The sequence below is a fragment of the Urocitellus parryii genome, chromosome 7 (genome assembly GCF_045843805.1).
Source record: "Urocitellus parryii isolate mUroPar1 chromosome 7, mUroPar1.hap1, whole genome shotgun sequence".
In the NCBI taxonomy this organism is placed as follows: domain Eukaryota; kingdom Metazoa; phylum Chordata; class Mammalia; order Rodentia; family Sciuridae; genus Urocitellus; species Urocitellus parryii.
Window position 1 is genome coordinate 152,791,405 of NC_135537.1, and position 19,951 is coordinate 152,811,355.

General features: G+C 49.4%; 1 protein-coding gene across 2 annotated transcripts in view; it reads right to left on the bottom strand.

Annotated features, from left to right (window-relative positions):
- Window positions 1–19,951, bottom strand: part of Akap1 (A-kinase anchoring protein 1) — a 30,411-nt gene that overhangs the window by 6,118 nt on the left and 4,342 nt on the right. Inside the window, exons 1-5 of one of the 2 annotated variants that reach the window (XM_026407310.2) lie at window positions 12,993–13,052; window positions 6,805–8,449; window positions 4,167–4,300; window positions 2,348–2,474; window positions 1,540–1,667 (exon numbers count right to left, since the gene is read on the bottom strand). In XM_026407310.2, coding sequence (XP_026263095.2) covers window positions 1,540–1,667; window positions 2,348–2,474; window positions 4,167–4,300; window positions 6,805–8,425 — 2,010 coding nt within the window. In that variant the 5' untranslated portion in view covers window positions 8,426–8,449; window positions 12,993–13,052. Of the gene's footprint in view, window positions 1–1,539; window positions 1,668–2,347; window positions 2,475–4,166; window positions 4,301–6,804; window positions 8,450–12,992; window positions 13,053–19,951 lie in introns of those variants that run through there. The other variant, XM_026407309.2, reaches the window with a different exon arrangement.

Genomic DNA, 19,951 nt, shown 5'->3' on the forward strand with positions numbered 1-19,951 from the left:
TCCTCCTTCTTTTGATGAGTCTGTAAGACCCAGGGAAGGCAAACATGGGAACTCTGAGTGACCACTGAGAATGAGGTGCCTGACAGGAGGTAGGCAGCCCTCAGGCCTCTCAGCCAACTCCTCTGGGTCTGTAGCTGACCCCAGCTTACTGCCTGACACAGTCTGCCCTGACTTCTGAGCAGGGAGCAGCAAGCCTTGAGCCAGACCCATTGACAAGGTCAGCCAGAGTCTGCATCCTAGTTTTTCTCCTATGACTTCCTCTTGTTCCCTAAGTCCTACTCTTCTCTACCCTCCCGGTGTTCTTCTGGTTCATCCTCACTTTGGGCCTTGGTCTATAGGTGCTCAGAAGCCAGGTCTTATGGTAAAGGGCCCAGCAGAGGCCACTATGGTCTCTGAAAGCCTTCATCTTCAAGAACTAGTTTTCCTAATGCTAGGCTACAAGCAGCAGATAGGGCTCTAGGCAGGGGGCTCTAGACAGATGCCTATTCCGCCTTAAGGCCTGGAGGCCCAGGGGGAACAGGGCTAAGAATCCAGCCTGGCATGGCCACATGCCAGCCCTGTAAACCCAGAGGTACTCCCTCACCAGTCCCACTGAGCCCAGCAGAGTACAAGGGAAGGAAACCATCCACACAAACTACTCCATCATTTAAGGAGCATCTAAGGCCAAGGCTCCCGAGGAAAAAACTCCACAATTCGGGAGCAAAGTAGGGAACGAGGTTCAGCCCACTTCCAAAAGCCCATTCCTTCCTCCAGAGCACAAGGGTCTCAACCCAGGGTCAATTTCCCTGAAGCAGCATGTTTAGCCCATCTGTGTGAAAGGCAGTCAACAGCCCTTGGCCTACAGAACTTGGCATGCCTACTCCCATGAGAAGAAGCCTGGCTGGGGCCAAAGGCATGGGTGCTGCAGAATATGAATGACAGGCCCCAAAAGACCTTGAGCAACTAGCACACAAGCCCTGGAGACGTCAGCTTCTCCTCCTGCCAACCCACTGGGGCTTCCTGGTGGGAAAAACTCTGGATTTGCAGGATATAACCTGGATAGTTCCTGGAGAGAGGAAAGAAAGGATCCTTCACCAGGGCTACTACTTAGCCTGGCTCAACGAGAAGAAAGGATGGAAGGGACAGAATGACCCATCACAAGCCCCCTCCAAATCCCACACAGGCCTCTGGTGCTAGGTAATGATCCTAGACACAGCAACGGCTCTAAGGAGCCCCCACACTGGTCCAGCACACCCCACCTCCTGGCTGAACTATCCTTTATAGGCAAATGCCTGAAAACCACAAAACACACCCAGATGGCAGAGCCAGGGGAGTGCAGTCCTCCCACGTGGGACTGAGAGGCCCTGGCTTCTTGCTGGCGTTTTGCCCCATCCCCAGAGAGTACAAGCTGGCAGAACTGACCAGTGGAAGCCAGAGTTGAGAGGGCATGGGCAGCAATGTGCCTGCAGCCTTCTTGGCCCATAGTCCGGGGAGTCTCTCATTTGAGGAAGACTTGGGGGAAAGGGCGCCAGGAGTCCACTGACCCAGGAGCAAGCTTACCCAGGACGTCATTGGTAGAGAAGGCAGTGCCAGTGAAGGCAGCGGAGGAGCGTAAATATTGGTGAGGTTCAGTTCCTTGAACTTCTTTCCAATCAGGTTCAGAGCTTTGTCTACATGATGCTGAGAGCCTAAAGTGGGGTGGGGACAAGACAATCACTATGGGAAAGAGAAAAGTCGTAGCAGAAACAGACTCACCTACACACCCCATTGCACAGGACTTCTAGAGTTCAAGGGCATCTTTTTCTTTTTTAAATATTTATTTTTTAGTTGTAGTTGGACACAATGTCTTTATTTTATTTTTATGTGATGCTGAGGATTGAACCCAGGGCCTCACACGTGCTAGGTGAGCGCTCTACCGCTGAGCCTCAACCCCAGCCCTCAAGGGCATTTTTAAGTTGTCAAAATGCCAAGCTTTGATTTAGGAAGAAGGTCATCTAAGCCCATTAGCCTTTCAAGTGAGATCTCTGTCGTTTTGACCCAGGCTGTGAATGCAGGGGGAGGCAGATAGATGGGAAAAGCCTGGCTCTCTTGTGCTCCGTGAGGGAGCCTGTGGGAATGATGGGCACCATGAACCCAGGACCCTGGCCCTGCTCTCCCACCCCATACTTCACATGGCCAGAGATCTGGTGAGGAAGGACCCACATATCTCCTTCAAACCCCTAAACTGAAGAAGAAAGCCAGAGGGAAGGCACCCAGTGCTTCTTCCACCTCAGGCAAGAAGCCATTTCTAGCAACTGGGACTCAAATGCTTCCATGTACTCACACTGCAGGTAAGAAAAATAAGCACTGGGCAACAGGTACCACCGACCTTCTATGTGGCAGATCTGGATGTTCTGGGTGTAAGGCAGGGTTGAGATGTAGATCTTGGCACCAGATGTTTGCTTCAGGAAACTCACATACCGCCCCTGCTTGCCGATTAGCCGACCAACTAAGTGCTTCCCAGGAGAGAGAGGGGAGGGTTAGCAGGAAACCAATTCCTCACATCCCAAAGACCTACTTTTTATTATTATTATTATTTTTTTAGATGTTGATGGGCCTTTATTTTATGCATTCATTTGTGTGTGGTGCTGAGGATCGAACCCAGTGCCTCACACATGCTAGGCAAGTGCTCTGCCACTGAGCCCCAACCCCAGCCTCCCAAAGACCTACTTCTGTTTTACTGTTTAGCTGTTACTATGTCAGCCTTTTTTTGCCCAGACTGTTCCGGGCACTCATATTCACTCACACTACCTGTGAAACAGATAACACCTTTATCACCATTTTACAGAGGAAAGAACAAACCCAGAGGCCAAGGAACCCACCCCAGGTCACACAGCTGCTAAGCAGTTGAACAAGGCAGTCTGGCTGCAGGACCCAACAGCTCCCATCTCATCCCAACAAGGTGGCCCAGACCGAGAAGCCTTGGGGGCAGCCTTGCTTCTTCCAGCTCACGCGTGAGCAGTTTCAGCAGCAGAAGGGCTGACTAGGATTCCTCATAGCCCTGCTTTTCCAAGTCTGCTCAGGACCAAAGGAAAAGGGCTCTGTTTCCAAGTAAAGCACCTAAGGACACTTGGGCTCTTACTCAAGGGACGGCGGCCTGGAACCTTCAGAGCACAAGGCATGCAGAAGTGCCCAGTGCACCAGAGTTCAAGGCAGGCAGGCAGAAGCCAAACTTAGCCATGATGTAAGACAAGCTCCGGAACAATCCCAAAAGACCCCTCCCCAGCAGGGCTACGAGGGACATTTTCCTCCTCACCCAGGGCCTGCCTCAGCAATCGGTGTTTACAGAGGACATGGCAACAAGGAGACCAGGGGAGGAAACCACCACAGGAGCCAGCAGCCTGGGGTCAATACAGCCGTCCTGACTCGGGTTCAGGGCAAGCCAGGTCTCTACCTCTGCACGGAGCCAAATGCCCTGGGACAGCAGTCTAAGCAGACTGCCAGTTATTTCTGAGCCCCAGAGATAACAACTTATTAGCTTGATTTTTAGGTTTAAGTTATAATAGCAAGGTTAGACTGCTGAAGCAACCCAGGAACTGGGGACGGGCGAGGCAAACTGCCGTTCACACAATGAATAATGCAGTCAAAATTACGTTTTCAGAGAATAACAAGTAAATTAAATTGTTAAATATTTAAAAGCATTAATTAAAGCAACATAATCTCAGTTTTGTTTAAAAACCACAGGGTGTGAGACGAGAAGGAATTAAGTCTTTGCAGTCACTCTCAAGGGTAGGATTAGAGCTGGTTTTTATTTTCTTCATACATTTCTATACCATTCAAGTGTCTCTGAAACACAGTTTTATGCTTTGCTTGATTATAAAATGCACTTAACACAGGAGAGCTGGAGTGGGGGCTCAGGGAAGGGGGACTGCTGCCCCAGTCCTCAGTCTGATTTGCACTAACAAATCTGCAGACAGAATCGAGCCCCAGCACAAACGGAGACAGGGAGAGGGCAGGCCCGAGACTTAGAGGACAAGAGTTAGAGGTCACTGGAAGAATCCCATCCACAGCACAGTCTGAACCTTGGCAAGCTTCAGGACTTCAGCTCACTAGGGACCCCTTCTGATTCACTGGCCTCCCCTACCCTGGGGGACAGAGAACTTAAGCTTGCCACAGAACTTGGCCCTGGGGGATGCAGCCTTCCTTACCTTTGGCACTTCAATCTCCCAGATGATGAGGTCAACCTTTTTAGGGTTGGAGCCTGCCTGTGCATTCTGGAAACTGTCGGTCTTCTTGAGTCCACAACAGCTATCCACAGAATCCATGCTGTTCCCGTCGGAACCTGCAGGAAGGAAGCAGCATGCACACACAGACCCAGCTCAGAGCTGTCGATACCCACGACTTCCAAAATCCACATTACTGGGAGTTCCCTCCACCCCCCAAGTTGGCAGGTGACTGTTAACTCATTCTAGAGGGTTCAGAGAAACCCCAATGAAAGGAGGCCTAGGGGTATCAATACTCCTAATTTTAGCCTGTCACTTACAGTCCCACTTGCTTATTTGGCAGCCACGCCCAGCCACAGCTGCTGGAACACAGACACAAGTGGTCAACTGGGAAGAAACTGACTTCACGCCCAGGGAGGGGAGTGCATGGTGGGGGAGGGGACAATCCACTGGTCCACATGGTCCCAGGAGCTGATCTGGACTGCCACCTCATAACCATCTTGCCACCCTTCCAAGTGTCCCATCCCCTCTTCAGACCAAAAGTGTCTAGTCCCAAGGCCTCAGGCCTGGCTTCATCAAACAGAATAAGACAGAGTCTCTTTGGCTTGTCTAGTGGCCCCACTCTCATCTCCGATAGAGACCTCACTTGTTTCTCTGGCAGATGTGGACAAAGGAAGGACAGCCTTCTTTCCCTGACTTAGGCCTGGCTTGTGCAACTCTGAATTCTTTTGGGGGCTCAAATATCCCCTGTTCAAAAGATGGAGCTAAGCTCATTCCCAAGAGCACAATGGGAAGGGGGACCCTGGCACCAACTTGAGCCCAGGCCACAGCAAAGGAAACACTGCAGAAAATCAGGGGTCCAGATAGTTTATGAGAAACAGCTCTGGCTTAAATATGGACAACTCAACACCTAGAAACAGATCACTCCTGCGAGTCTACTATTTAGGTTATTTTTCATGTAGGTTTCCTGGACCCTAGACATAAGCCTCTGCCAATCAATCCGTGCACTGCCTAGATACAAAGGACTAAGGCTAAAGAGTCTGCTCCCAGCAAAGTCACTTTCAAAGTGACCTTTTCTCTCTCAACACCAGTGGCTTGGAATAGGCTTCTAACAGGGAAAAACCCTCCTGAGGGAGCTGCTTGACCAGCTTGCTGGAAGAAGGACAGGGTGATGGAGGCTCTGCTCATTTTCAGCCATTGTCCAACAGAACTGGAACGACCAACACCTGTACCCCAGTGGCACCCAGGAGTGGCTCAGAATCACGCCAGGCGTTTAGCAAGCCGCATTCAAAGGCCAGCTGCCAGCTCCCTAAGCTTCAGCTTCTTCATGCTCCAAGCAGAGAACCCTTTGCCTGGTGCTCAACACCCCCTGAGCATCGATGGTCGGTGTCATATGCTCTGACTGATCAGCTACCCCTAAACTTCTCCACCTATCACAGGAGACTCAGAGCCTCCTTGTCTGCAAAGTTACACTCAGAAGCCCTCAACCCATCAGAACAGGTAGGATGATCAACCCAGAGCTGACACAAGACTAGGGGACTCATTAATTAAGCTGAAGGGCAACAGGCAAAGGGAAATTCTTAAAAAAAGAAAATAAACAAATAACCTTTTTTTACCCATTTTAAGATACAATTTTTTAAAAAGCATTTTAACATTAGGCTATTGGTGGGCAGCATTTTCTTCTAGAGGTAAACAATAGTGGTCTCAGTCAACAGCACTTGGGGTGATAGAACAGCGCTGTGTACACCAGATGCTGCTGAAAGCAGAACACCTTAGAGAGAGTCCCAAGCTTCCTGGACGGAGCTGAAATGGTAGGGAAGGGCTCCAGGACAAGCAAGTCAGAGAGCCACTTGGGAAATCATGACATTCTCTAAAATACATGAAAATATCCCAAGGGGGAGCCGTAGAAGCAGGACCAGGAGCTGCTGACCTGTAAGTTAGCGGTCTGAACTGTCTACGCTGGGGTCAGCACTCGAAAAACCCAGTGGCACTTCGTTACCAAAGTGCCCCTCTTTCCCAGGGTGGAACTGCAGCTGCACAGAAAAAAAATGGCTGAGACTGTGAAGGAATAGGTGACAGCGACAACCCAGGAGCGCTTGAGCCTCCCCAGGGACTCAAGGCTGTGGCTGTTCATGGGACACTTACCCTGAAAGAGCTTCTGGAGAAGGAAAGCCGGTGAAGACATGGAACAAGCACAGGATTAAATGGAGGTCAACCACTGAGCAACACTCCCCAGACCTGGCACTGGGGGAGATAGCTAAGAGGCCTCTCGATTAAAGACCCACTAAGAGTTCGGGCTCTGAGGAGAAGAGGCACACCAAGGCTAACCGGTGGACCCCACTTTGAACTGGTTCCTTCTAAAAGGCTAAGGAGGCTCCCTGGCTGGTGAGCCAAGCCACAGCTCCTGTGGCTTTGGGGTCTCAGGACAGTGTGCCTTCTCATCAGGTCCCCGCCAGCTCCCTGCCACGCCCACCTCTCTGCGGGCCCCCTGGGACACAGAGTTGAAGAGTGCCTTCACTTTGTTGCAGAAATGGCCAGAGGGAGGGACAGCCTAGCAGCTTTTCCCTAACAAATAAGGGAAGCCCTCCCCTGATCCTCCAGTGAGCCCCCGGGACCCACCTACCTCCCGAGTGATCTGCTTCTGCATCCGCGGTCCATCCGTCCTCAGTCCCCAAGTCTGACAACTCCCCTTTCAGCACCCCATTACTGAAGGGCACAGTACTGTCCGGCAGCGGCGGGGTGATGGCCTTGTCCCTGGGGCTTGAGTTGGTCTCTGTGCAAGAGTCTTCGAGCCCTGAAGTGCTGACAGAATCCGAGCACTGCCCGGAGGAGGCCGCGGAAGGAACACTCTGGCTGGCTGACACACAGGTAGCACAGGTGGCATCTTCCGCCAGGATGCTTGCCTCGTCCACTGACTCTCTGAGGGGGCTCGCTGGAGGTGGGCAGGGAGCCAGGGAGATGTGGTGTGCGGAGTTCTTTGGCTTACTGTCCTTGGTGGGGCTGGACAGTGGGCTGCTCAGGCAGCTCACGTAGGTCTTTGGTGAAGGCAGGTTCTCTGCTGGTGGGCCTGGCAAGGGAAGGGCAGAATCCACTGCACCAGCGGCTGCCCCCACCACGGCTGGAGCAGCCTGTGCAGTGTCTTGCCCCAGGACAGTTTTCTGGCTGGCTGGGGCACTGCTCTCCGCCTGCCCTACGGTCGGACTGCCTGAGGCCTGATATAACTGATCTGCCATCTTGTCCCCCGAGCCGGCCAGCACCTCTTCGGTTGCTTCCAAGATCACCTGGGAGATTATCTGGAAGGCAGCCTGCTCAATCCTCTCATTCTTATCCAAGCTCTCCTTTTTGCCTAGTTCTGCAGCCATGTCTCTGTCCCAGGTACTGTCATCTTGGACCTCAGATGCCTGCATCTCCTCATCCTTTGTCAGCTCTGCGTGAGCCAACTTGCCAGAGCTACTTAACAATTTTCCAACTGCAGACTCTTCTCTCAGAGGGGAGAAGGGGCCACCGCTCCCCTTCTCTCCTCCGCCTCCCGAGGGGGCCAGGCTGAGGGCCTTGCTATTCTCCAATTCTGAGACACACTCCTGGGACAACAAGCCTTCTTCAAGCACGTTTTCCCCCAACATTGCATCACCGGTCCCCTCGGCTCCACGCGTCTCTCTTGCCTTCTCCCCAGGGCTATGCTTCTCTGCAGCACACACAGACTGGCTGGGCCAGCCCCTCCCTGGTGCCTTACTGAACACCACCTCTTGCTTACACACCTCTATGGCTTCGTGGGGGAACACCACATCCTTGGGAGATGGGAGGGGACACTCAAGAGGAACAGATCTGGTTTTGTCACCCATCAGGGCGAGTTCCACCTTTGCAGTGTCATCTTTGTGTGTTCCTGGTTGAGATCTTGTGTCTGTGGGGTTAGGGAGGCAGCCTGAGGACTCTGATCTGCGACAGGTTGGGTGTGTGCGCAGCGAGGCTGGGGGCTCCACAGAAGGCTTGCTTGCAGTGGACTGTTCCTTTTCTAATGGCTGTGTGACACTGCAGGGTGTGGACGCAATTCCAGGACAGGCTTCTTGTATGGGGAGCGATTTCTTGATGTCAGGGCTGGCCCTCAGCACCACACTACCAGCGTCCACCTTTTTATCATTGCTGCTGACCTGCTCTTTTTTACGAGAGAAAAACCACCACCAGCCGAGGAGCGCCAACATTCCAGGCAATGCCAAGGGAAAGAGTGAACGGAAATGGATTGCCATCCTGGAGGCCTGAAGTAGTTATGCCTGGGAAAAGCAGGAAGACAGGGAGAGACATGGGGTTATGAGAGTACAGGCACTGCACATGAACATGCTGAATTAGACCTTCATTGGGTGTTTTGTTGCAGAGATAAGAAACATCAGTGCTTCAGCATTCTCTGGGTGGTTCTGACATTCAGCTGAAGGTTGGGAACCAATGCTCTAGGACCTTTCTTTTCAAAGTATAGTTCAGGGACCAGAATCCTGTGCAGCACCAAGGAACCTGCCAGAAATGCAGCTCCTTGGCCCCACCCCAGAACTACTGAATCAGGGCTGGATTTTAAGATGCCCAGAAGAGCATGAGCACATTACAATTAGAAGGAATGCTAGGAGATGGGATCTACCCCTGGAGTGCAGGGGTGAGGGAGTGCAGCGAGGTCATCTCCAGGAAGTCCCTCTATGTTTAAAAATGAGCTTCCTTGCTAATATCTGAAGATAAAGCAATGAGACTGGAAAGTACAGAGCAAGGCTAAGCAGTGGCCAAGGCTCAGATGACTTTATAACCCACCCCCAGATGGAAAGCTTCAATGATGCGACCTTATCACTTCACAAATGAATAACCTTGATAGATGCTTTCCTTTGTATCACTTAATCCTCGGACCACTTGGTAATACAAGGAATGTATTACCTTGAAGGCTAAAATACACTCAAGGTTATACAACCAAGGAATAGGAACACAGCTTCTATTCCACATCAAATCTGGAACTCACTAGTTAGTGGACTCCTAGGAAAGACATATTGTGTGGGCCAAGAAAAGAAGAAGTCTGTACTACCTTTTTGGAAAGCTTTAGTAACAGTTCATGAAACCTTATGAGCCATACCCTAACAACCCCAAAATCCCACACCTGCAAGCTTAAAACAAAAAACTCTGTAGGCTGAGGTCTACCTAAGAATGCCGATTAGGGTATCATTTGAAACAAAACTGGAATTACTTTTTCAGGGAAAAAAATCACTGCTAAATATATTGTAGAATTCATGAGTAGATATATTAGGGTTAGAAAAAGAAACTGGTTTTGCCAAGCGTTGTGGCACATGCCTGTAATCCCATGGGCTCAGAAGGCTGAGGCAGAAAGATCATGAGTTCAAGGTCAGCCTCAGTAATTTAGCAAGGCCCTAAGCAACTCAGTGAGACCTTGTCTCTAAATAAAATATAAAAGAGGGCTAGAGATGTGGCTCAGTGGTTAAGCACCCCCGGGATTCAATCTCCGGTATCAAAAAAAAAAAAAAAAGTTGGTTTCACGCATGGAAAAAAGCAGAAAACAGAAGTTAGAGACTACTGTGTATGCAATGTCTACTACTGTGTATACAATCCCGTGGAAAAACCAGGAAGGACATACACATGACCATCCAGCTGGGGGAAAGGAAAAGTTTTTGCACTTTTCATTTCATATCCTGCGACCTTGATGAGTTCATTTGTTAGCTGGAATAGTTTTATTTTGGGGCAGATTTCTTATCTACAAATATTTCATAGTGGTTCTCCAACTTGAAGCATTACTGGAGGAGCTTCTAAAAGCCAAGGCCAAGAGAGGGATATAGCTCAGTGGTAGAGGACAATATGAGGTCATCAAAAAAAAAAAGAAAAAGAAAAAGTTCAAGGCCAAATCAATCTCTGAGGGGATAAGAATCAATACCAGTTCTTTTGTTTCTGTTTTAAACACAGATAATTTCAAATGTAGTCAAGTTTGAGAATCACTGTTCTGTAACCTCCCTCTCCCCAAAGAAAGTAGATTACAGGAGATCTACTATGTAGTTGCTTCATGTTCAGTGTCTTTCATACAAAAGAGTAAATAATTTGAGACAGGAAAAAGGGGGACTGGTACACTAGGATGTGTCCAGTCTGGTGGCAGAGAGCAAGTCCTACCCAAAAGGGCATGCTAACAGGAAGTGAAGCTGGGGTTGATCCCAGGCCAGTACATTTAGATTCTGATTGCTTATTAATTAAGCAATCCTCCCGCACCCCTTTTATTTTAAACAGTGCTAGGGATTGAACTTAGGGGACTTGCACATATTAGGGAAGCACTCTACCACTAAACTACATGCCCAGCCCTTTTAAAATTTTATTTTTGAGGCAGGGTCTCACAAAGTTACCCAGGTAGGCCTCAAATTCATGCTCCCCCTTCCTCAGCCTCCTGAGTAGCTGGGATCACAGGCATGTGCCACCATGCCCAGCAGGCAATTCCTTTTTAGCAGGGTTTGTGGAATGGGATCAAGAAAACAAATCCTAGCAACCACCGCCATAGAAAGCAGACTTCCCACTTAACACACCAAAGCCCAAGGCTGCAGATTCAAATTGGAGTATGTGAGGAAGGGGCTGTTCTCCAAACTATCTCCTAAACCAGCTGGGAAAGCCCTGCCCCTTCCGAGCTAAAAGCCGATCCCCAGAGTCCTGCTTCTCCAGCAATTGCTAGTGACATCACCCCGTCTATGGGGGAGCTGGTTACACTTCTATAAAGAGAGACTCCACATTCAAACATGCACTCCAGAGTGGGCCTGGGTCCTTCATCCTGGGTGATCCACACTGTGATTCAGTCCTCAACCCACCACATCACTGTCTTCTCCCCAATCATCCTCTCTGTTCCCAGTCCTCACTCAGAACACCAGGGTCACAACACAGGCCCTGCCTGCCACTCTAGCATATCACACTACCACTGCCACTCACCCACCCAAGTCCCAGACCAATTTGCTCCCTGGAAATTGGGGCCCTAAGCCCCTAGCTCTGTCACTCCAACAGAGAGTTAGCTGTAGCTACTCAGCTGAGACTACAGCCCAAGAAACATGGTTGCTGTGGCATTGCCATGCCAGAGAGCCACTGTTGTGACAGGAAGGTTTCCTGGGAGGCCTTAAATACTATTCACCTGAGACCACCCAACCAATAAAATCCAGAATGATCCCCCGGGATTCCCAGTGCCCACCACTCTCCAGCCTCCATCCCTTAGAGGCTAGAGCCAGAGACCCACTGCTGAGGAACCAAGAGTCACCTCATCTGTGCAGGACATGGCTCTGGACCAAGTCCTTCTCCCAGTACCTCATCACACTCAAGACCAGAGGCAGGAGATCATCAGAGAGTCTAAACATGGACAGGGTTTATTTTTTCTTAGCTACCTGAGCACTGTGATTAGAGATAGGAGGCATCCTCCACCAAGAACAGCTCCCCTGGGGTCAGCAGGCACCTGCCCAAAGGCCTTGGATGCAGCCCACAAACCTTGTGGGATCTCACTAAGGGTGCCCACTGCCAGGAGGCATCTGATGCCCCTCCCCCAGCCCCCACTTCCCACCAGTCAGAAAATGGCTGGCCCCTCACTTCCTCACTGAAGGCATCTCAGGTCAGCTAAACAGATTCTGCCATATTCCCCAGCTGACATGGTCTGACAGGCCTACTGGAGGTGGCATAAGATGCACCAACCTTTCCCAAAGGTCCACACTGGGCTGCCTGCACACACATGCACCCTTTAGCCTCACGAGGCCTTCCTTCTCTGGTAGACTGAGTTGCCATCTTTGTCGTGGGTGTTTTTAAACTTGAATTTCTCAGGGCTTAAATGATTTGAACACCACAGGTCCCAAAGCCTTCATGTTCACAATCTAGCTGGAAGCTGCCTCCCAGGACATCTTTTTCTGCAGCCAGGGAAAGCCGCCCACAGGATGCTGCAGAACCCTGCCCTAGGGTTGGTGGGAGAACTCCTGGCTATTTTGAATCTGTTGGAATTAAATAGCTGCCTGCTTATTTTTAGCTGGTCCATTTGCTAAGAAATAGATGCACGCTGGCTCATTGCCAAACGGTCACACAGAGCTAAAGGCAGGCACGAGCCACACCACAAGGCCTTCACATTCTCCTCACTCCAGGTTCTAAAAGGACCCCTTCTTTCTCCAAAGAGGTACCTGCAGCTTCTCAGAACAGCCTTTGGAGAAGTAATGGCCTCATCCCAACCCAGTAACCACAGTCTAGATCCTTCTGGCTAAACAAGAAAACAAATCCCTGGGAATGGGACAAAAAAGTGTTGGTCCCAGTGACTAAGCCAATTTGGCTACAGTTACTGTGAAAAAGAGCTGCACATAATTGACAGGAAAGTCAAACATAACAACAGTGTAGGAGCCAAAAGCCCAAGTTTATTCTGGGTTTGGACCTGGTCAATGGACCCACATCCACTTTGTGTTCTGAATAAACACTTACACATCCTCTCAACCGGAATTTGAACATTTCTGTCACCATCCCAATGTTCATTTTGCCAATGGCTGTTCCAGGGTGTTAACCACCAGGAAGGTGCCTACCTAAGATATCCCACCAACAGAGTGCCCGGCACAGCAAGCTCTTGCTGAAGGCAGGTCCCCTGGAAGGGGGTCTTTCCCTGCAGGGAATCGTAACTGAAAGCCCAGTGCTCTGCTCCAGCATTCAAAGAACCAGCAGGCTGTGAGCCAGGCAGAGGAAACTCACACGCTCAGAGATCTTTCCCTGTCCACAAGAGTACCTCTTGCTATATCCTAAGTGTTCTCCCAAGTCCTCATCAGGTCACAGGTGTTCACTTTACTCACATACCTGAGTATGTGTGAGCTGCCACACAGAAGCCCCATTCCAGATGGAAGACTCGAACTCTCCACAGACACTGGCTCACACTGGCATCCCACACCTCGGGCAGCAAGAAGTAAACCAAGAGAACCCAGGGAGGTGCTTTCAAAGGCTAGGATTTTCCCAGGCCTCAATGAGGGGGAAGGGAGATGACATAAACGAAGGTTCTAATGCCTTGAAAGGTGAGAGGGCAGCAAGTCCCAGAGCTGGGCCAGAACAAGTCCTAGGAGCGGAAACTAAAGAGCTGGTAAAGGGCCAGACCGAAGGAATCTGACCTTTCTGGTCAAGGCAACGGGAACCATAGGATCTGCATAGTTGCAACATGGTCAAAGTGGAGCAGGTCACCAGAGGTAACAGTCCAGGCAATCCCCCCTGCAGCAACTGCTATGCAACACTGATAGCCACAGGAGGTTTACTGAGCACTTGAAATCTGACAAGTGTGACTGAAGAACTGAATTTCTAATTTTATTCAAAGTTAATTTTAAAAGCCACACGTAGTTGGTGGCTACCGACTGCACAGCAGGTTCTAGTGGGTGCTGCTGGACTGGACAAAGGCTGCAAAGCCATCACCTACCTTGCTGGCAGTGTGCAGTCCTACCACTGAGGGTGGGGGGCGATGGTGAGCCAGGGTCACTCTCCTGCGGCAGCATGGCTGGGCCCAATAATCAGAGCGCTGGAGCCATGCCTCAGGTGTGCTGGTCTTGGCCCAGCCCCGGTGTCAATCCTTTCATCCTCGGGGCCTGAGTGAGCTGTGACTCGTGAGGGCACTCTCAAGATTCCATGTTTGCTCACAGTGGGGCTGTGAGGGCCTGCCAGGACGTCCCCACACCCTCCATTGTGATGACCCCACAGAGCACAGAGAGGCTGGGGGCAGCTCCAGTCCTCCCAGGTGGACCAGCTGTCAGGATATCATGGAACATGCTGCCAGCCCTCTCTGCAGGAGGTCTGAGGCTTAACCAACATCTGGGTGGGAGAACCTGCTCAGTGAAGCCTTCTCTGGCCAAAATGGAAAACCAGAGTCTGATACCAAAGGCGAGTGAGTACCAGGTAAGAAAAGCTAGAAGCCCCAAATCCTTTCTGGACATGGACTCTTCTTCCTCCAGTCCAGTTAGAAATTAAACTAACTTCTGGTCTGGAAAACTTGGTAATAAGGAAAGCCACACAAGGATGGACAGCCATCACCTGTCTCTGCTGACCAAGCCTCTTCCTCTTGAGTGACAGGGGAAAGAGCATCAGCACCTCCTGCCAAGGTCTTCCCAATTGCTTCATTGGCGATACGGGTGTGATTTTAGAAAACTCTGAAGACCACGTCCTGTTCACCCTGCCCCTCATTTCAGGCTGTTAGCAACCATCTGGCTTTACAAGTGAATTCTATCAGGCTTCTGAAGCTGGTGACAAAATAGACACAGGAATGTCCTCTTGGGTACACAAGTTCCAGCCCATGACCACAGAGGACTGGAACCAATAGTACAAGCAGGGATCTGACGGCAAGAGAAAGCCAATGAAGATGGCATATGCCTTCAGAGGAAATCAGAAAAGATGGTACAAAGGCCCCTTCATGCCACTACCTCCAGTGGTCAGAGATAAGACCATGATTTCCAAGCAGCAGACTACAATACCAACCCAGAAGTCAAATGAAGGCTTAAGAGGGCAATTTCTATTCAACAAATATTTATTGGCACCTACAGGGTACCAAGCACATGACACAGAAATGAGTAAGACGAGGCGCTGACCTTGAGGCATTTTCAATCTTTTACAGTTTCTTGGGAGGCAAAAACAATCACCTCTTCTCCAATGAACTTGTTATGCCACCTTCTACCACAGACCAACTCAAAGTTTGGTCCAAGAGACAGCCGAGTGTGCTGTCAGCACAGGGGAACCAACAAACTAGAGTGGCCATTTATCTAGACTAGGATGTTCTACGGTCCTGGGGTGGGGGATGAGAAGACAGTAGCCTGAATGCTAGCATTATGGGCACCCAAGGGCTTGGATTGCCCTATTCCATAGGCAGACTTTCATTCAATACCCATTTTAACTACCTGGTTCCCAAATCCAAGCCTCAAAGTAAAGCCAGCTCTTCTGCTGACCTGGTGGAAGGGAACTACCAGCCCGGTTGTCTTTGCCTACTTTTCTCTGACCTCCTGTGTTCAGCCACTCTCACTCTCATGCATGCCTTCAGAGGTGCCTGCCCTTCTGCATGCATTAGCTGGCTTGTTAACTGGTCACAAACCTCTGTGCGTACTCTGAAGAATGCACTCCACCAAGACAAGGAAGTAAACCAAGAGGGGAGGTTGCATCAGATCCAAGAAGGAACACAAAAGAAAGGAAGAGGAAATTCCCAGGAAGAAGGGGAATCAGAGCCAGGGGAAAAGGATACTTCCCAAGAGCAACATAGAACTGTTCAGCAGAACTGGGGTGTTAACACAATGAGAACAGCTTTCCACCAGTGGCACAGGTTCCACGGTATTGTCAGGGGCTCAGGGGAGAGTCAAGGAACTGACTGGAGAGATAAAGAGTAAGCAAAAGTAATGGAATTAACTAGAAGAGGAGGAAGGAGGAACAAGAAAACAAAGGAAAACAATGAACTACACAGTCATAAGCAATGTTTATATTATAATATATATCCAGAATAGTAACTTGACCAATGATTGTGCTACCTCTATACTGAGAGAAAAAGGAAAGAAAAAAAGTGTAGGAATCAGCTAAGTTCTTACTTCTCACATTAGAAAAATCAAATAATATATTTTTTTAAAGTATACTATTTAGAAACAGAGGTAAGTAGCCCAAAGAACTGAAAGCAGCTATTACTGGAAGAGCACAGGAGGTAGGCCTCCTTTTCTTTTGTTGTTGCTGCGGCTGCTGCAGTGCTAGGACTTGAACAGGGCTAGGCAAGCACTCCGCCACTGAGCTACATCCCTAGCAAACGAGTATCCTTTCCAGAGTCAAAAAGTTGTATCTTTCTACAAGCAACACTGCGATTGAAAATGCACTCTAAAGCTATAAACAAGTAGCAATGGATTCTTGTTAACCACAATAGTACACACTAGTGTCAACACATTTATATATACAAACTTATGATGTTTTCTTTTTCCATAATAATGGATGCCAATTTTACTTTAGATACCCTCAAATTGCCCACGGACATAATAATAACCCAAAAGACAATATGCCTACTAGTGGACCTTTTCAGAGCTAAGTCTCTCCACCCCACTGAGGCTAGTCAGCACCAGGTGGCAGGTTCCTCCTTGGGATTGGTCACTTAAGAAAGATTTTAATACCCACTGTAAGGGTTCTATGAGTGACATAAAGAAAGGATGGAGAGAGGGGTAGAGACTCAAATTTCAGGAAAGATACTACAGAGAGATTCAGAACCTAATGTATGTAATACACCTGCAGCCTCTGGCAGCTGGTGAGAGAGAATGGGGCGCTAAGGAACCCCTTGCACATGTAATGTAGTGAATTAAGTACACAGTCCTGTGTGTAGCAGGGTAACAGCAAGGTTGAGAAGTATCCTCTCAGTCCTTTTCCGTGTACCCTGGTTTAGATGAGAAAGGGAGGGTGTTTAGGAGGGAAGAATGTCAGGGGAGAATGCAGAGGGAATCAAGGGAATGTCTCTTAGAAGCAGTGGCACTAGAGCTAGAATAGTGAGGAGCCATGCCAGCACCTGGGGGAAGGAGAGAGGGAGGGAGGGGCAGAAAGTTCCAGGCAGGGTGAACATGTGCCAAAGTCCTAAGGCAGGAACAAGCGTAGCTGACTGGAGACGGCAAGATGGGGTCTGAGCTCTGCTGCTGCTAGAGAACAGGTTCCTGGCACCCCCTGCAGAAGCAGTGCTAAAGATAAGAGCTCACAAGCACCCAGAGGAACTGGGGTCACGGACTTCCTCCTGAGGGGGAACTCCCGGACCCAAAGGGCTTTCATTCTTAATTCATAAATACAAGTTGCTTTCAGAATTTATCCCAGAGAGAGAGAGGGGTGTAGCTCAGTGGTAGACAATTGCCTAGCATGTATGATCCCCAGCACCACAAAAAAAAAAAAAAAAAAAAAAATCTATTCCAGAAACAAGATGCCCTTGGCTGGGACCATGACAGGTATTCTGTGTGAAAAACAGAGGCTCACTTTTTACTCAGAGTTCTCAGAAAATGTGTCGCTGGGAAGCCCTGCAGCCATACTGCACATTAGCTTAGGGAACCACTGAAACCCTACCCTCAGCCCCCACTCATCAAATCAGTGGGTTCCAGGAGGTGCCCTAACCCGTAGGGGCGGGTGAACACATACACACAGCACAGCATGAGCTCTTGCCACTTCTTTGAATCAGACTTTACAAAAACAACCTTGCTCTCCAGCCAACATAAACCATAGGCAACTGAGGGCCTTATATGGCACTAAGCTTTCTTAATCAGAAACAGATAGATGGGCTAGAGTTGGCAGGAGGAGGGAAGGGGGGGGACACACGGACGGACGGACACACACACACACACACACACACACACACACTTATACAAGAATGGAGAAAGGGAGAGGGGGGAGGGAGGGAGGGAGGAAGGGAGAGGAAAGAGACAGAGAAGAAGGGTGGAGAATAGCATGGGGAACAAACTTGTTTGTCAAACAGTTTTTCATCCCTCTTCAGCCTTAGTAGTTTCCCAGCAAAGAGTTCCTACTGGGAGCCATGGTTTTGCCTTCTCCTATGTATGTTAGTTTAAGCCAGGAGACACCAGTAATCAGACTGCCAATCAAGCCACAGTTTTAAGAGTGTTTTGTCCACTTAGTCGCTGGCCCTTAGGTTGAACACTTCACATGAAACAGGGTTACCTAGTTTCCTGAGAAACCAGCAACTGGAGCAAAAAGGGGTCCTCGCTCCCCAGGGCAGAGGTCCTGACCCCTAGTTCCCCAGCTCACTGGATGGCCTCAGTCACATGCCTGCCTGGCCCAGAAGGAAGCACTGGGCCTCTGCCACAGACCCAGAATAGAAAAGGCAGCCCCAGAGGCCTCTTAAGCAGCCAACCCATCCACAAAGGCCATGGCAGCTTCTAGGGTAGCTTATTCTCTCCCTCTCCTGATTAGGCAGCCGCAGCAGCAGGACCTGTCTTGGACACTGCAACCACAAGCACTTGGCTCTCCTAAAGGATGCCACCTGCTAAAAATAGCACCAGCACATGCTTGGCAGAGTGGGCCACACCAAAGTCAAAGGACAAAGCGGCGAGATTATCCTCAGCCCTGCCTTTCCTCCTACAGACAGCTCCAGGCACATATACAAGTGCCGTTCTCTCCAAGGAAGCTCAAGAAGTGGGAGTCACTATTTTATAACAGGGGCAAAGAAGAATCACAGAAGATGGAGCCGCCTGCAAGGGTTGCTGTCCCTGGTACTCACAAAGGCACACCCAGGTCAAGGGCAGAGAGAAGGGGTGGGGGCTGGGACAGAACTTGCTGCCTCCTCCAACCAGGACTGGGATACTCCTGGGTGACAGCCTATTGAGGGCCAGGGGATGGTCTCATGATCTCCATGTGAGGTCTGACAGGCGTGTTATTATTAGCTAAAGAATGAGTGTCTTCAAGGTTGTCTTTTCAACCCGCTCAGTCTTGGAGGAGTTCTTATCCCATTTTACAGGAAACCAAAGTTCATGATCTTTAATTCTTATCTTTCCAAAATCTTACTTTTGAAATGGGCAAGTAATGTCTATAATAAAAAAGCCTCAGACTAGGTAGCTGTGCCTTAAGGTCTGAGAAACTGCCTTGGATTTTCTGCCTTGAGGCTTAAACAACTCAAACTCAGTTTGTGAGGTAAATTATTTCAATCCTTTAAAAACCCATTTTTACTTGCTGGGTGAGTGATAATGGGGCAGTAAATAAGAAACAGCCTTTGAGCATGGGGTAAAGGGAGAGGGGAAAGAGGGAGAGAGGGCAGATAGCGTGGGGAGGGAGAGGGTATCTTGACATAGGTCAAAAGCTAGCCTAGGCCTGCAGAGTGGTGCACACCACCTACTGGGGAGGCTGAGGCAGGAGAATCATAAGTTAGAGGCCAGCCTGGGCCAAAACAAACGAAACAAAAAATAACCAGCCCAGCCCTCCCTGTATCCTGGGATCAGCTTGCCCTCCTCAGGGACTCAGTTTCCTCATTTACAAACTTGAGATGCTTAACCTCATAGAGTTGAGAATATAAAAACAGCACTGTTCAAAAAAGAAAGAAAAAGATTCCATCCTAGCCAGTTATGGTGGCACACAACTGTAGTCCCAGATACTCAGGAGGTGGAGGCAAGACTGCTTGAGCCCAGGAGTTCAAGAATAGCCAAAGCAACCTTGAATCAAAATTAATAAAAATAACCTTCCTAAAGTGCCACAGGTGTCTGTTATGCATCTGTTGCATCTGGCTCCAAGAAAAAAGAAAAAAGAGATCTCACGCTATATGTCAAAGGCCAGTCTAGCAAGGTTCAAACAAAGCACACCCAAGGCTGGATCAGGAGGGCACCTGAAAAAAGTGCCCCCCTAACTCCCCCAACCGTCTCCCCCTCCATGCTTCAGGATCAGCACTCTCTCCAATGGCCCACTCTCTCCAATGTCTTCTGTAAATACAGAAAAACATTCCATAACATTTAGATGAACTGAAGGGAACAGAATAAAAATCCAACCTGGTTTAGCTGAGGGCCTACACTAGGGTCCTATAGGAAGCCATCAGGTCAACTAGCAGATCTGATGACATCTGCCTTTCAGAGACCAGGGAATTAAGAACAAAGGACCTTTATGATAATAAACAGGCTCTTGAAGCAACACAGTGCTCTAAGGACCTGTCCCTTCTGCTTCATGTGCATGTCCCTAGCCCCTTACTAAGCTCCTCTCTCAAACTGTTTCATAAATGATCACTCCTCTCCTAAGTAAGTACTTAGTACCAGAAGTTGCTTATCATGGAGAGAAATAAAGTTGATGGGTTTATGGAC